At 46.9% G+C, this 15,966-nt stretch overlaps 1 protein-coding gene across 13 annotated transcripts in view; it reads right to left on the bottom strand.

The window, feature by feature from the left end:
* LOC132399650 (semaphorin-4B-like) overlaps positions 1–15,966 on the bottom strand; it is a 104,082-nt gene that overhangs the window by 21,110 nt on the left and 67,006 nt on the right. For all 13 annotated transcript variants that reach the window (XM_059980260.1, XM_059980253.1, XM_059980250.1 and 10 more), the window contains 5 exons: positions 12,725–12,885; positions 11,226–11,288; positions 10,039–10,137; positions 7,722–7,833; positions 3,476–3,592 (listed from right to left, as the gene is read on the bottom strand). In XM_059980260.1, coding sequence (XP_059836243.1) covers positions 3,476–3,592; positions 7,722–7,833; positions 10,039–10,137; positions 11,226–11,288; positions 12,725–12,885 — 552 coding nt within the window. The remainder of the gene's footprint in view (positions 1–3,475; positions 3,593–7,721; positions 7,834–10,038; positions 10,138–11,225; positions 11,289–12,724; positions 12,886–15,966) is intronic.

Here is a 15,966-nt window from a genome sequence, read left to right as displayed (position 1 = left end):
TTTCGAGGCATCCTTAAGGTGAGTTTTCAGTGGGAGGACACAAAAAAGCTGTAGGTAGAGTTTATTGTTCTTCCTTCTTTATACTTGCTCAGTTGGAACAGCAGAGATGTCAGGCAGAATAGTGGAATACTCCTCTTGCAGGATGTGGGAAGGAATGGAGAACTCCAATGCTCCTGACAACTATATCTGCGAGAAATGAATCCAGTTGCAACTTCCGCATTATGGAGTTGGAGATGGAGCTGGATAAACTCCGAATCATTCGGGAGGCTGAGGGGGAGGGGCGATAGATAGGACATTTAGAGAGGTAGTTACACCCAAAATGCACAACACAGGAGACTCAGTGACAATTGGGAAGGGGAAAGGGGTTAATCAGTCAGTGCAGAGTACCCCTGGCCCGCCCCCTCAACAACAGGTATCAGACACAAAATGCTGGAGGAACTCTGCTGGCCAGGCAGCAACTATGTAAAAGAGTAAATAGCCAACATTTCAGGCCAAGACCCTGCATTAGGACTGGAGAAAAAAGATGAGAAGCCAGAGTAAGAAGGAGAGGGGAGGGGAGGAAGAAATATAAGGTAGTAGATGATAGGTAAAACCTGGAGGGAAGAAGGGGTGAAGTAAAGAGCTGGGGAGTTGATTGGTGAAAGAGATAAAGGGTTGGAGAAGAGGGAATCTTACTGAAGATGAGAGAAGGCCAAAGACGAAAGGGGAAGGAACACTAGAGGGACCTGATGGGCAAGTAAGGAGATAAGGTGAGAGAGGAACATGCTTACCCCACTTCCGGAAACAACCTCATCCTCTCTGTCCCATTCCCACATGCTCATCCCACCTCTGGAAACAGCCTTGTCCACCATAGGCATGGCACCAGCTTCAGGACCAGTGCTGGGAGAGACCCTGCGTGCCTGGATTGTCAATTGCATCCACAACTTATTCCCGGTGCAAGGCAGAGCTGGAGAGCTGGCCCCCCACTGGTCACTACTGCTTTCTACTGTGCCTGCTGCATCCGGTTTGGGCCTCCACACAGTCTGAAAGAAGGGCCCGAACCATCTTGACCTCACACGTCTCTGCACACTAATCGCCTTGGTTACCCACACCTGGGGTAACACATGATGGAGTCATGACCCACTTATCAAGATCCTGGCACTCTGCTCCTTCAGGGAGGATAGTGACCCAGTGGTACTCCGGATCCTGCTAGACCTCCAGATAGGAACTTTGCTTCTACGGAGGCTACAATCTGAGAGACTGCTTTCACAGGTGACCCCAGCCACAAGTAATCCTGTCAACCAACGTCAAGCAGACACAGGCTCCAAGTGCTCCACTCCACCCGAGGGCCAATCAGACCCCTTAAATAACCCCTATTTGGCAGGGGTACCCATCAAACCAGGGGCTACAAGCTCAGGGGACACAGCCCCAGCAGAGAGGAAGTCTCTTTCCACAGACAGCCCGAGTAAAGGGACCATACCTCGATCATGCAGTGGGGGGGGGGGGGTGGTAAATCTTCCCTTTAGATGGTTCCCTATCTTCAGATTCAGAGGACAAGCATCTCCACCATTTCATTCCTCTGAGGTGGGGAGGTCTGGTGGCCTTCATTTCAGAGGCACTCTCAGTTCTCAGCACCACTCCTTCCCTCACAGCTTCTCCAGGCCCTTGCAGAGCCACAGAGATCTCCATGCCCTCCAGGATGGAACTAAGGGAAGGCCCTAGTTCCTCCTCCTGTGGTAGCGAGGCCAGGAAATGTTTCTACTTCCTTTTAGCCTTCTTGCACTGTCCCTCAACCCACCCCTCCTTGCCAACTGTGCTGCACTCACCCCTGCCACCTTGTGCCATGGACAGTAGGGACAACAGGGGAAAGGGAGAACAAGGAGAGGGACAATGGGAGGGTGTGCAGTGAGAATGTGGAGAGGCCCTGTAGAGTCCTCCTGTGCTATCATGGTAGAGTTAGCAGCCTGGTGTTTAGGGCATTGCAGCTGGCCCATAGCCCAGCAGATCTGATAATGCTCCCTTTCGTGTCACATATGAAAATACCCTTCAGCATCTCCTGGCCATTCCAGCTGCATGAATATCTCAGGATGGACAGTAACACATGCCCAGAATAACCTCTGTCTGGCTTAAGTAGTATACAGGTGACCGGTGACGTCACCTCCCCCAAAAATGCAAATGAGGATGGAGGTGAAGATGCATGTTATAGACTGTTACCTTCTGTACGGGGCTTTACCAGCACAAAGACCCCTTCCACATATTTAGGACCAGGGATACTTCTCTAGTGGACCTTAGGCAGAAAAGGGACTTTTGGTACATCTTACTAATCTCAATAACAACCTTATCCTTAACCACAGATGCAGCCATGAGAACTAACTTCTCAGCACTCAGAGATGCAGCAATATCACACTGTACTGCGTTGTTCAGAGTTATTAGTCTGAAAGATGGTGGCTCCACAGGAGCTCTTTTACCAGAAGCTACGGCTCCTGTGCAGGAGCTTGGTCTCGCCATTTTGGAGTTGCAGCCCACCATGTTAAAGCCCCACACAGTCAGAAATCAAACACTGCATAATTAACTCAGTCACAACACTTAGCAGTCTTTTGAAGAATGGTTCTGAGAGGAGAGAAAGGAAAGTAGTCTTCTCCAGACAAGCAGTGAAGTCTGTGAAATGAAATTCCAGCGCTGATCCTCCTGGTACACAGCCAAGGTGCTCCAATGTTTCTCTGTCGAGTGAAAGTCAAGGATTTACAACAAAACTCTTCACTCAGTTGTCCTGGGCCAAGTACTCCAGCTGATAGAGGGTTTACCAATGTTAGGAATCGGAGAAATATGTCCCAGTTCCAGTAAAAGTGGCAGACACGAAACTTGGCAAGTCCTCAGCCACTGTTGCTGCCACGGCCTGAGCAGACACTCAACAAAACTCAGAAAACTAGACAGTTTCCGAGAAACAAAACTGCTGCAGTCCTCTTTCAAAGATAAGACACTTCTTTCCTACACCTTCCTTTGTTGTCACCATTCTTCAAGGTTTACTCCCAAACTAAATTGACTTTTTCCGAGAGGTCACACACATTACTATCCATTCCACAGTGTGACCCTCCCTCAGTAGTGCCCATCCCACAGTGTGACCCTCCCTCAGTACTGCCCATACCACAGTGTGACCCTCCCTCAGTAGTGCCCAGACACAGTGACCCTCCCTCAGGACTGTCCCCACAGTGTGATCCTCCCTCAGTACTGCCCAGACTCAGTGACCCTCCCTCAGGACTGTCCCCACAGTGTGATCCTCCCTCAGTACAAACCCACACACAGTGACCCTCCCTCAGGACTGCCCCATGCAGTGTGACCCACCCCCCAGTAGTGCCCATCCCACAGTGTGACCCTCCTTTGGCACAGACCATGCCCTGAGCTGGAGTGTGACATGTTCTGAGCTTCCGAGGATCATGCTGAGCACGTCACCCACTGGTTCACAACGCTGGTTGCTACTCAGATGTTGGTCAACTACCTTGTAGCCAGTTGCAGGATGGTTCCGTTTTCAGGGGAACTTGGTGACCGAGGCTGCGGGAGATGTGGTGCTGCGTCCCTTGGAAGTTGTTAGTTGTTCCGGAGTATAACTCTCCATCTGGACCAGAAAACAGGATATCTATTTACTAATGGTCCTGCATCATACCAACATTGCAAAATGACAAAACCTCCGGGGGGTGGGGGGGAACGGTAATTGCACAGGACAGGTACGGCCTGTCCACACACAACAGAATCTCCCATAAACATGGGGCGTCTAATGAAGAACAGTTACCCAAGCATCCAATAACTAACCAGCAGCTCCCAAATTGGCTATTTGCTGCACTAGTAACTGAGTCAATTTCTGGTCTTCCATCTCAGGTCAGCACCTTTAACCCATGCTCCCCTATTCCCCAATCCTGAAGAAACATTGTGCTGTTTCCCTACCCATGCTGTCCCTGCCCTTGGAGTGTGTAATGGGGATAGTGAAGGGAACCTTAGAGGGAGCCTGACCTGTGAGGGGATGTGTGATGAGACAACACAAAGGGAGCTTTGCCCTTTATTTTAACCAGTCTCTTTCCTAGAATATGCCCTGGGCCCTACCGAGACTTGATGAGGGGCTCAGGTCTTCCAGAAAGGGCAATCATTGCCACAAGAGGCGGCAGCTGTACAGAAGCCAGCTGTAAGCTGGGGGTTCAATTCTCACGGCTGCCTATAAGGAGTTTATATGTGTCCACCCCATTGGTTTTCTCCAGGTGCTCTGGTTTCCTCCCATATTCCAAAGACATACAGTTAGGGTTAGTGAGTTGTGGGCATGCTATGTTGGTACCGGAAGTGTGATCTTTGGCTGATTTGACGCGAGCGACACATTTCACAGTATGTTTTGATGTACAAGTGAAAAATAAAGCTAATCTTTACTCTTTGTCACATTACACACACCCAGCACAGTTAACACCATCCCATCACACACATAAACAACTTGCATGGAAATGTACAAGGAATGGTGTTTGCAGATGATATGAAAATAAGCAGGGACAATAACAAACATTTCAAAGACACTTGAACAGGTATGTGGATGGTAAAGGTGTGGGTCAAGCACAGGTAAATAGGACAATCTTGGATACTCAGTGTGGATGAGTTGGGCTCTCTTCTTATTAGTGCCATCAGAGAGGTCATACAGTGATATTGAACACAATTCTGATTTAAGATAGGAAAGGTTTTAACATTTAAAGGTCAAAGATCAAAGTATATTTATTATCAAAGTATGTATACAGTATAATCTTGAGATTTGTCTTTTTGCAGACAGCCTCAAAACAAACAAACACCATATAATCTGTTTAAAGAAAACCCTCACACCACAAGAAGCAGAATCAGGTTTGTTATCACTGGCATGTGTCATGAAATTTGTTAACTTAGCAGCAGCAGTTCAATGCAATACATATTATAGAAGAGAAAAAAAATAATAATAAATAAGTAAATCAATTACAGTATACATATATTGAATAGATTAAAAATCATGCAAAAAATAAAAATAATATATACTAGAAAGAAGAGGTTCAATGTCCACTTAGGAATTGGATGGCAGAGGGGAAGAAGCTGTTCCTGAATCTCAGAGTGCATACCTTTAGGCTTCTGTACCTCCTATCTGATGGAAACAGTGAGGAAAAAGGCATGCCCTAGGTGCTGGAGGTCCTTAATAATGGAAGCTCCCTTTCTGAGACACCGTTCCTTGAAGATATCCTGTGTACTTTGTAGGCTAGTACCTGACTAAAATTATAACCCTCTGCAGCTTCTTTTGGTCCTTTGCAGTAGCTCCCCCCCACCCCCATACCAGACAGTGATGTAGCCTGTTAGAATTCGCTCCATGGTACATCAATAGAGGTTTTTGAGTGTATTTGTTGACATGCCAAATCTTTTCATCTCCAAATGAAGTGTAGTCGCTGGCTTGCCTTCTTTATAACTGCATTGATATGTTGGGACCAGGTTAGGTCCTCAGAGATCTTGACACTCAGGAACTTGGAACTGCTCACTCTCTCCATTTCTGATCCGTCTGTGAGGATTGGTATGCGTTCCATCGTCTTACCCTTCTTGAAGTCTGCAATCAGCTCTTTCACCTTACTGATATTGCTGCGACACCACTCCATTGGTTGGCCTATCTCACTCCTGTACACTCTCTCATCACCATCTGAGATTCTACCAACAACGGTTGTATCATCGGCAAATTTAAAGATGGTATTTGAGCTATACTAGCCACACGGTCATGGGTATAGAGAGAGTAGAGCAGTGGGTTAAGCACACACCCCTGAGGTGCACCAGTGTTGAGTGTCAGCGGGGAGGATATGTTATCACCAATCCGCACAGAATGTGGTCTTCCGTTTTAGGAAGTCGAGGATCCAATTGCACAGGGAGGTACAAAGGCCCAGGTTCTGTAACTTCTCAATCAGGATTATGGAAATGATGGTATTAAATACTGAGCTATATTTGATGAACAGCATCCGGACGTAGGTGTTTGTTGTCCAGGTGGTCTAAAGCCGTGTGAAGAACCATTGAGATTGCATCTGCCATTGACCTATTGTGGCAATAGGCAAATTGCAATGGATCCAGGTCCTTGCTGAGGCAGGAGTTCAGCCTGGTCATGACCAACCTCTCAAAGTACTTAATCACTGTAGAAAGGAGTGCTACTGGGCGATAGTCATTAAGGTAGCTCACATTATTCTTCTTAGGCACTGGTATAATTGTTGCCTTTTTGAAGCAAGTGGGAACTTCCGCCCATAGCAGTGAGAGGTTGAAGATGTCCTTGAATACTCCTGCCAGTTGGTTGGCATAGGTTTTCAGAGCCTTACTCAATCGGGACCTTCTACCTTGCGAGGGTTCACTTCTTTAAAGACAACCTAGCATCAACCTCTGAGACAGAGATAACAGGGTCATCAGGTGCAGCAGGGATCTTTACAGCTGTAGTTATATTCTCACAAGGTCATCAGATATGTGAAAAAGAGAAAAAAAATCCACAAAAATCGAAAAGCGAACAAATAACAAGGAAAACGTTAATCATAAAACCAAAGAATCCCCAAAAGTGAGTCCACAGTCACAAGCTGCCAAGGCAAATAAAGCCAGTCCAGGAGTCAATGGACACGGCCACAGCCACCGAGTTAGTTAGTTTTCTGCTGTGTCGATGGCTGCAGACCTCAAAGTGTGCAAACAGTAAAGTGCATTCAGCACTGAGGAGATCAAATCACAGCTAAAAGTGAGTCCACAGCCACTTTTGAAGGATATGAGCCAAATGCATGCAAATAGAACGAGCTTTAGATGGACACCTAATGCTCAGGGGGCTTGTTTCCACACTGTATGACTCCATGACTATATCTTTAGACAGTGTGAATCCCATTGTAACACTCTACTGCCCGAGGCACACTAAGAACATGAACCTCTCCTCAACAGGGCATGTTGTAACCTCCTCACTTCCCCAGTATCACTTTCACTGTGAGCCTCCAGTTTTGGGGAACTGTGTGAGGATGCAGAGAGGCGCGTTGGCTACCAGTTTGAAACTCAGGCAGCGTGAGGGAGGATCAGACTGAAGGACTGGGCAGACCTCTCCTTACTTACGGTGATACAGGTCAACACCCCAGGACCACAGCACAGATGCTTTGAGGTTCCATCACAGGGAGGTCATCAAAAGACAGTAACACGTAGAAGCAGAAATAGGTCATTCGATCTTTTGACTCTGATCTGCCAATCAATCATGGCTGATCATTATGCCCCTCAATCCCATTCTCCTGACTTCTCTCCGTAACCTTTGATACCCTTACGAAACAGGAACCTATAAAAACTCTGCTTTAAATATACCCATTGACTTGGTCTCCACAGCCATCTGTGGCAATAAATTCCACAGGTTAACCATGCTCTAGCTAAAGAAATTTCTCCTCTTTGTTCTAAAGGGATATCCTTTATTTTCTGAGACTGTGCCCTCTGGTCATACACACAACCACATTGGAAATATCCTCTCCACATTCATTCTATCTAGGGCTTGCAATTTTCAATAGATTTCAAAGAGATCTACCCTCAGTTTTCTAAACTCTAGTGAGTACAGGCTCAGAGCCAAATGTTCCTTATACAACCCTGTCATTCTTGGTATAATTCTCGTAAACCTCCTCTGTATACTCTCCAATACCAGAATATCCTTTTTTTAGATAGGCCAAAAATGCTCACAATACTCCAACTGCAGTCAAACCAATGCCTTATAAAACACTCACCAACCATGGACACTGTGTATCTCAGCGAAGGGTTGAACGGGATGCGACCTTTGCCATCTTCGGTCAGAGGACTTCCGGTGGCATCTGTCAACAGTGAGAAGGTCTGGATGTCCTGTAATGGTAGGTCAGTCTGTCAGTCACTTACTTCTAAAGCTCTTGAGGTATATCTGTGTGCTCCTCACCTCCTCAAGACTGCTGGGAGAGAGGCTGCCCCTCCCTACAGGCTGCTGGGAGAGAAGCTTCCCATCCCAAAAACTGTTGGGAGAGTGTCCAATACTCACACTCATCCTTCCCACATGCTGCTGGGAGCAAGGCTCCCCCTTCCCTCAGGCTGAAACATAGAAAACCTACAGCACAATACAGGCCCTTTGGCCCACAAAGTTATGCCAACCATGTCCCGACCATAGAAATTAGTAGGCTTACCTATAGCCCTCTATTTTACTAAGGTCTATGTACCTATCTAAAAGTCTATTAAAAGACCCTATTGTGTCTGCCTCCATCACCATTGCTAGCAGCCCATTCCACACCCTCACCACTCTCTGAGTAAAAAACTTACCCCTGACATCTCCTCAGTACCTACCCCAACACCTTAAACCTGTGTCCTCTTGTGGCAACCATTTCAGCCCTGGCAAAAAGCCTCTGACTATCATCACAATCAATGCCTCTCATCATCTTCTACACCTCTATCAGATTACCTCTTATCCTCTATCACTCCAAGGAGAAAAGACTGAGTTCACTCAACCTATTCTTGTAAGGCATGTTCCCCAATCCAGGCAACATCCTTGTAAATCTCCTCTGCACCCTTTCTATGGCTTCCACATCCTTCCTGTAGTGAGGCGACCAGAACCGAGCACAGTACTCCAAGTCTGATCAGGCTCCTTTATAGCTGCAACATTACCTCTCGGCTCCTAAATACAATTTTGAGATTGATGAAGGCCAATACACCATACGCCTTCTTAACCACAGAGTCAACTTGCGCAGCTGCTTTAAGTGTCCTATGGACTCGGACTCCAAGATCTCTCTGATCCTCCTCACTGCCAAGAGTCTTACCATTAATACTATATTCTGCTATCATATTTGACCTACCAAAATAAACCACTTCACACTTATCTGCGCTTAACTCCATCTGCCACTTCTCAGCCCAGTTTTGCATCCTATCGATGTCCTCCTGTAACCTCTGACAGCCCTCCACACTATGCACAACACCTCCAACCTTTGTGTCATCAGCAAACTTATAAACCCATCCTCCACTTCCTCATCCAGGTCATTTACAAAAATCATGAAGAGGAAGGGTCCCAGAACAGATCCCTGATGACCGACCTCCATATGACTCGCCTACAAGCATTCTTTGCCTTCTGTGGGCAAGCCAGATCTGGATCCACAAAGCAATGTCCACTTGGATCCCATGCCTCTTTAATTTCTCAATGAGCCTTGCATGGGGTACCTGTTGGGCTGCTGGGAGAGAGGTTCCCTATTCTCACTGGTTGTTGGGAGGGAGGCTTTCCAACCTCACAGGCTGCTGGGAGAGAGGGTTACAATCCCCACAGGCTGCTAGCATCAGACAGTTCTCCATGTTGGGATACCTTAAATATTCTATCAGCCTTTCTTCCAGTGCTAAGGGAGGATTCCCTTCTCCCTCCCCCACCACAGAAGGCTGCACCAAAGGGCTGGGCATTGAGTTTCCTTGACAGTCCACCACTCTGGCCAAAGAGGAGGAGCTGAAAGCAGGGTTCAGCAGTGCTGCCCAACCTCTGTCGTAAAGTCCAGCAAGCATCAAGGTTCCAGGATCTGAGTGGCATTCAGTCATGGATGGTAGGTCAGGAGTTATTGACGCTTGCCTTGATGAGAGGCGGGTGGTGGGGGGGGGGTGCGGTTATGTGTCCTGTGCTGAGGGATGGTATCCTTCCTTTCCCCCACCCCTCCCCATTCTCATTACACTGAGATAGGTCATGACCATTAGTTATAGGTCACAGGTATAGATCAAGTGGATGGCCAGAGACTTTTTCTCAGATTGGAAATGGCTAATATGAAGGGGCTTAATTTTAAACCTTTGGGAGGAAAGCATAGAAAAAATGTCTGAGGTGAGTTTTTTTGCAGAGAGGGTAGGTGTCAACCACCCTGCCAGGGGTGAATCTTCACAATGGCTGCCCTCCCTCTTCCCCTCTGTGTAGTGCAGGATCCAGGCATGAGTTAGTTTGCTCTAGGAGCCTAACATGATCTAACGGGTGAGTGGCTTCTCGGCAGTGCAAGTGACTGATGGGTTAACGGACATCCCATCGAGCTTGCGTTTCTGAATGTGGGTTAAGCCGACCCTTACCACATAGGTGCAGGTTGGGCTGAAAGCATAGGTCCCACAGATGTAGAGGCAGCTCTCGTTCACAGGCAGCACCACGAGGATGAAGTTAAAACAATCGCTCTGGAGGGGTGAATGGGTAGAGGGAGATAATGAGTGAGTATTACTCCACCATCACCAACACAACAACACACACAGAAAATTAGAGAAACTCAGCAGGTCAGACAGCATCTATGGAGGGAAATAAACAATCAACATTTCAGGCCAATTGTTTATCAGGACTGTGAAGCAACAGAAGCCACACTACAAAGGTGGGGGGAGGGCAAGAAGTAAGAGCTGGGAGGTGAAGGGGACGGTGGGCGGGTGAAGGAAAGGGGGAAGAAGAACGAAGCTGTGAAGTGATAGGTGGAAGAGGTAAAGGGCTTAAACACAAGAGATTCTACAGATGCTGGAAATCAAGAGTCTATTTCTCTCTATTGCTGCTGCCTAACCTGTTGGGTTCTTCCAGCATTTTGTGTTTTATTCAAGATTTCCAGCAATCTCTTGTGTTTATGATAAAGATGATGTTTGCATGATTGCTTTCACCAGTCGGGGCAATGAGTATAAGAGTTGGGAAGTCACTACAGTTGGCTAGGCTGCACTTGCAATACTCTGCAGTTCAGGTCATTCTGTTGCAGTAAGGAGATATTGTGTAGGAGGGCATAGCTTTAAGGTGAGAGGGGGAAAACTTAAAGGAGATGGCAGAGTGAGCTATTTTTACAGAGAGGGTTGGGTGCTTGGACAGGCTGCCAGGGGTGGTGTTGGAGGCAGATATAATAGTGGAGTGTAAGAGTCTCATGAACATGGTGAGACAGGAATCATCTGCAGGCAGAGACATTTAGTTTAATTCAGCATCACGTTCAGCATATAGTGGGATGAAGGGCCTGTTCCTGTGCTGTCCCTTGTCATATTCAGATACAAGCAGTGCTGGGAAGGGAACACACCAGGCGATACAATAGGCTGCGCAGGACATAGCATGGAGGAGGGGCTGGTCGATGATCAATCCTTTCCTGCTGGTGAGATGCCCAGATTCCCACTGCCTCCTCCCCCACACACCCCCCCCCCCCAAGTTCTTAGGCCAGGCCCTTATCCCCTTCAGGCTTCACATTGGGGCCTGGAGGTTGATCCTCCACATGTTTGAACTGCTGAAAGTAGGATGCCTTCAGACTTACCTCCTTGCTCTTCCCTTTGAAGGAACATTCCTGCATTTTCTTTTCTGTCGCCGTCCAGTTAAGCTGAAACAGACCGAGAAACAGATGCTTTGATGAAGGTGAAGTGACAGCCAACCCACTTCCCCTCTCTCATTCCCCTCCTCAAAGCACTGTGACACTAACTTTCACTGAACTACAGATTATAGTTGGCATATGACCTGTGGGTGATGAGGAGGTTCTCTACCCTGACTGGCTCTTCTTCTCAACTGATCCATGTTGATCGAGATTGCCATTTAGGGAATTTCCCTTATCATTCTAAAGATATGTGAGAACGACTTGAAATCTTCCCCGGGCAGATGTGAGATCTTGCCTAGGTAGATGTGGGACCTTCCCTGAGCAGATGTGCAAACATCCCTATGCAGTTGGGCAAACGTGGACTATCCCCAACAGATGTGGGAGTATAATCTTGGGCCAGATGTAGCACTATCCCAGGGCAGATGTGGGACAATTCCTGGACAGATGTGGAACAATCCCTGGGTAGGTGTGGGACTATCCCTGGGTAGATGCGATGCCCCTATCCAGTCCTGGCTGAGGATGATCAGCACTCTCTTTACTTTGAACATTTCAGGATGTGACAAAGCCAAGGTCAGCCCCTCCCCACCCACATTACCCATGAATAACCCAACTATGTTTAACACTGAGCCTGCATCCTACCCAATTTCTCATAATTTCCTCAGAGATGGGTGGAGGACATTCGGTCCATTGAGTCTGTGCCAGTTGTCTACAATCCCAGGAGCACCAGTACCCTACAACCTACTCTCTTTCAAAAGTCCACCATTGCCCATTTGATTCTTTTGCGACCCACCCACTAATTACAGTATTCAGTGTCTTTGGGGATGTGGGAGGACATCCAACCAGTCTGGGGGAGAATGTGTAAACCCCACACAGGCAGTGGCGGGAGGTCAGGATCAAAGCTGTGTCTTTGGGGCTGTGAGGCACCGTGCCACCGGGCACGTTTATTCACGCAACAGCCCTGCCCTTCTGTTGGGCGAGACTGCCTCAGCCACAGGTGTGTGAGGTGGGGCACATCATTGCGGAGTGCAGAGGAGAGTACAGATCAGTACACAGCCATTGATCCCAGGGGATCATGGGTTTGTGGCTCTGGTGGACCATGTCCTCTCCAGGGCGCAAGCCTGGATTTGAAGAACCGGCTGTTGCCCATGCAGCAGGTTCCTGCTCTCCATGTCACTGATGTAGTCCAAGGGAAGGGCACATGCCGATACAGCTTGGCACCAGTGTTGTTGCAGAGGTTGCCAGAATGAAGTTGTAAACAGCATTAAACTGCCTTAGGCACCCCGGTTCCGGAATTCTTTCTCAGGGTTTACTCCCTGAAGTCTTTTCCATGGATGGGTATGGCAGCAAGGCAGTGGAGGTTTAAAATCAGAGTTTTCCTTCTCTTAGGTGGACTGCTGTCCAAGGCTGATGAACCTCACCTACCCAAAAGGGTATAGATCACTTGCCTCTTTTACCGTCTCCATGCTTCCAAAGGTTTCGGTGTCGATGGAGAAGAGATTGTCCCGGGCACCCACGTACAACTCCTCCTCGTCCTGACTAAGCAGCAGGGAGCTGTAGTTGTAGCAGTCTGCCTTGGAGAACCTTTGGACCTGTCGGCTGGGATCACCTACAGTGGAAAGAACAGGAATCGAGAGAGGGGCCTTAGCCATTATCCTCGTGATATTTTTCCTCATGTGGGGCAGGTACTGAGTATCCCTGGCCAGGCCAAGGGGAAGGGGAAGGTGAACAGGTAGATTAGAGCTGTCACTGCTCTGATGATCTGACAGTGGAGTGGGGGGAGTGGGTTGGTTGAATTGGTAGTTCAGTTTCAGCTGCAATCTGCACTTGGAGACTTCTCACAACTTGAAGTTAAGGTCAGAATAGCATTACGAATGACCATTCAGCCCATCACATCCAAGCAGGCCACTTCCCTTATCACTGTCTACGATCCTGAGGGTACAGCTCTACAACAAGAACAGTTCCTGCTTGTACCATCCTTTCACAACGTGAGTGCCATAAGGCACAGCAACAGAATTAGACCATTCAGCCCACTGAATCTGTTCCACCATTCCATCATGGCCTATTTATTTACACTTCCAACCCCATGATCCTGCCTTTGCCCCTTTCACTCTTACAAACAAAAACCTATCATCCTCCACTTTAAATATATCTTATAACTTGGTCTCCACAGCTGTCTGTGGCAACAAAATCCACAGATTCACCACCTGATAGTTAAAGACCTCCCTGGAAAGGGGAAAAGAACTCTCATCACCTGGTCCTGCCTTTTTTTTAATCTTACATTTCTCACATGAAGCCCCCATGCTCTACCCACCATTCTCTCCTATCCGTATATATCATGACTTCATGTGGCAACTGCTCTGCCCGTGACTGCAAGATGTTACAGAGTTGTGGACACAGTTCAGCACATCACAGAAACCAGCCTCAGCTCCAGCTTCAGGAAAGCAGCCAGCATAATCAAAGAGCACCCCCCCCCCCCCCATCCCAGACATTCTTTCTTCTTCCACTTTCCATTAAGCAGAAGAGAAAGAGGTGTGAAAACACACACCACCACCAGGCTCAAGGTCAGCTACTACCCAACTGAACAGATTACTGAATGGACTTCTTAAAAGATGAAGTTGATAAAGATGAAGTCATGATTGTAGTCTGCTTCGTTGTGGCTCTTGCACCATACTGTCTGCTTGCACTTTCCGTGCAACCAGATTCTGCAATCTGTTTTCTTCATATAGCCTCAATATACTGATGAATGGAACTATTTACTTATTTATTTAGAGATTCCAGCATAAAACCGGACCTTCTGCCCCAATGAACTGCACAACCCAGCAATCCACCTACTTAACACTAGCCTAACACAGGGCAATTTACAATGACAAATTAACCCACTAACTGGTACATCTTTGGACTGTGGGAGAAAACCGGAGCACCTGCAGAAAACCCATGCATTTCATGGACAGAACGTACAAATTCCTTATAGAAGGCACTGGAATTGGACGTCAAATTCCGGAATGCCTAAAACTTTAATAGTTTTTGGTTAACCACGACGCTTCCATGCTACCCCAAGATATGGATCATGAGCAAGCAAAAGCTTTCCACTCTCTCGTGGTAAGTGTGACAATAATAAAGAGATAAGTCTGGCTCTTCTCAAGCAAACTTTGCTGTAGCCTTGCTGATGAGATCTCCCTTATATCCACTTGGTTGTTGTTACATCCTTCTTTTGATGTGGTGTCCAGAACAACGGCCTGGCTGTCATGTAACTAATAAAGAATATAGAACAGTACAGCACAGGGCAAGGTTCTTCAGTCCACAATGTCATGCTGAGTCAAATAAATTAGTAATCAAATAGCTAACCAAACAAATCTCTTCTGTCTACTCAATGTCCATGTCCTTCCGTTCTCCTCACATTCAGGTGCCTATCTAAACATCTCAAAAGTCTGTAATGTATTTGCCTCTACCATCACCCTCAGCAGATTGCAGGCACCCACCATTCTCTGTATAAAAAACCTGCCCCTCTTAAATCTCCTTTTAAATTACTCCTTTTCACCTTAAATGCACACCCTCTAGAATTAGACATTTCAACCCTGGGAAGAAGATATTGTCTGCCTACTATATCTATGCCTCTCATTATCTTACAAAGTTCTAATGTCTCTCCTCAGCCTCTGCCACTCTAGAAAAAGCAACCCAAGTGTACCAACACATTAATCAACACTAAGATCAATCTAATCTTTCCGTCCTGCATACCATGTATGATGAGACAGTGTAGAGGGAGCTTCACTCCATGTCTGACCCTGGTAGTGTGTGATAGGATGGTGTAAAAGGAGTTTTGTTCCAAGTCTGACCCCAGGAGTGTGTGTCTTTCTTACACACACTCCTCTTGATTTAGATTGGTTTCACACCAGCCACTTAGTGCAGTGCTGTCTTTTATGGTTCTTTTTCTAAGAACGTCTTTTAAATGGTTAGGTTGTCTGTGATCACGCTGATAACAGTTGAGGAAATTTTTAAGTGCTTCTGCAAGATATATTTATCACATACTTCCTTCTGCAATGCCAGCGTTTCATCTCACCAGATTGTCTCACCTCTCCCACCAGTCCACATCTCCTAATTTTTCCCACCGGCTGGAGAGCACGCTCCACACATTGTCTGCTTACACATTAACTGGAGAGATATATCCATTGCAGTTTTAAAGCTTATTCGTTTACAGGGGTATCAGTAACCAGTTGATAAAGTTAGTGGATGGCATCCTTCACTGTAATGGCTGAGATTTTGCTTCATATGCCTATCTAACAGTTCTGTAAATGTCCCTAATGTGTCAGTCTCTACCACAGAGGTGGTCCATCTCATCTCAGCCATTACAGTGAAGGATGCCATCCACCAACTTTACCAACCAGTTACTGATACCCCTGTAAACGAATAAGCTTTAAAACTGCAATGGATATATCTCTCCACTTAATGTGTAAGCAGACAATGTGTGGAGCGTGCTCTCCAGCCGGTGGGAAAAATGAGGAGATGTGGACTGGTGGGAGAGGTGAGACAATCTGGTGAGATGAAACACTGGCATTGCAGAAGGAAGTATGTGATAACTATATCTTGCAGAAGCACTTAAAAATTTCCTCAACTGTTATCAGCGTGATCACAGACAACCTAACCATTTAAAAGACGTTCTTAGAAAAAGAACCATAAAAGACAGCACTGC

The sequence above is a fragment of the Hypanus sabinus genome, chromosome 9 (assembly GCF_030144855.1).
Source record: "Hypanus sabinus isolate sHypSab1 chromosome 9, sHypSab1.hap1, whole genome shotgun sequence".
Lineage (NCBI taxonomy): Eukaryota > Metazoa > Chordata > Chondrichthyes > Myliobatiformes > Dasyatidae > Hypanus > Hypanus sabinus.
Note: the sequence above shows the minus strand (reverse complement) of the source record. Positions and strands in the feature narration are given on the sequence as shown.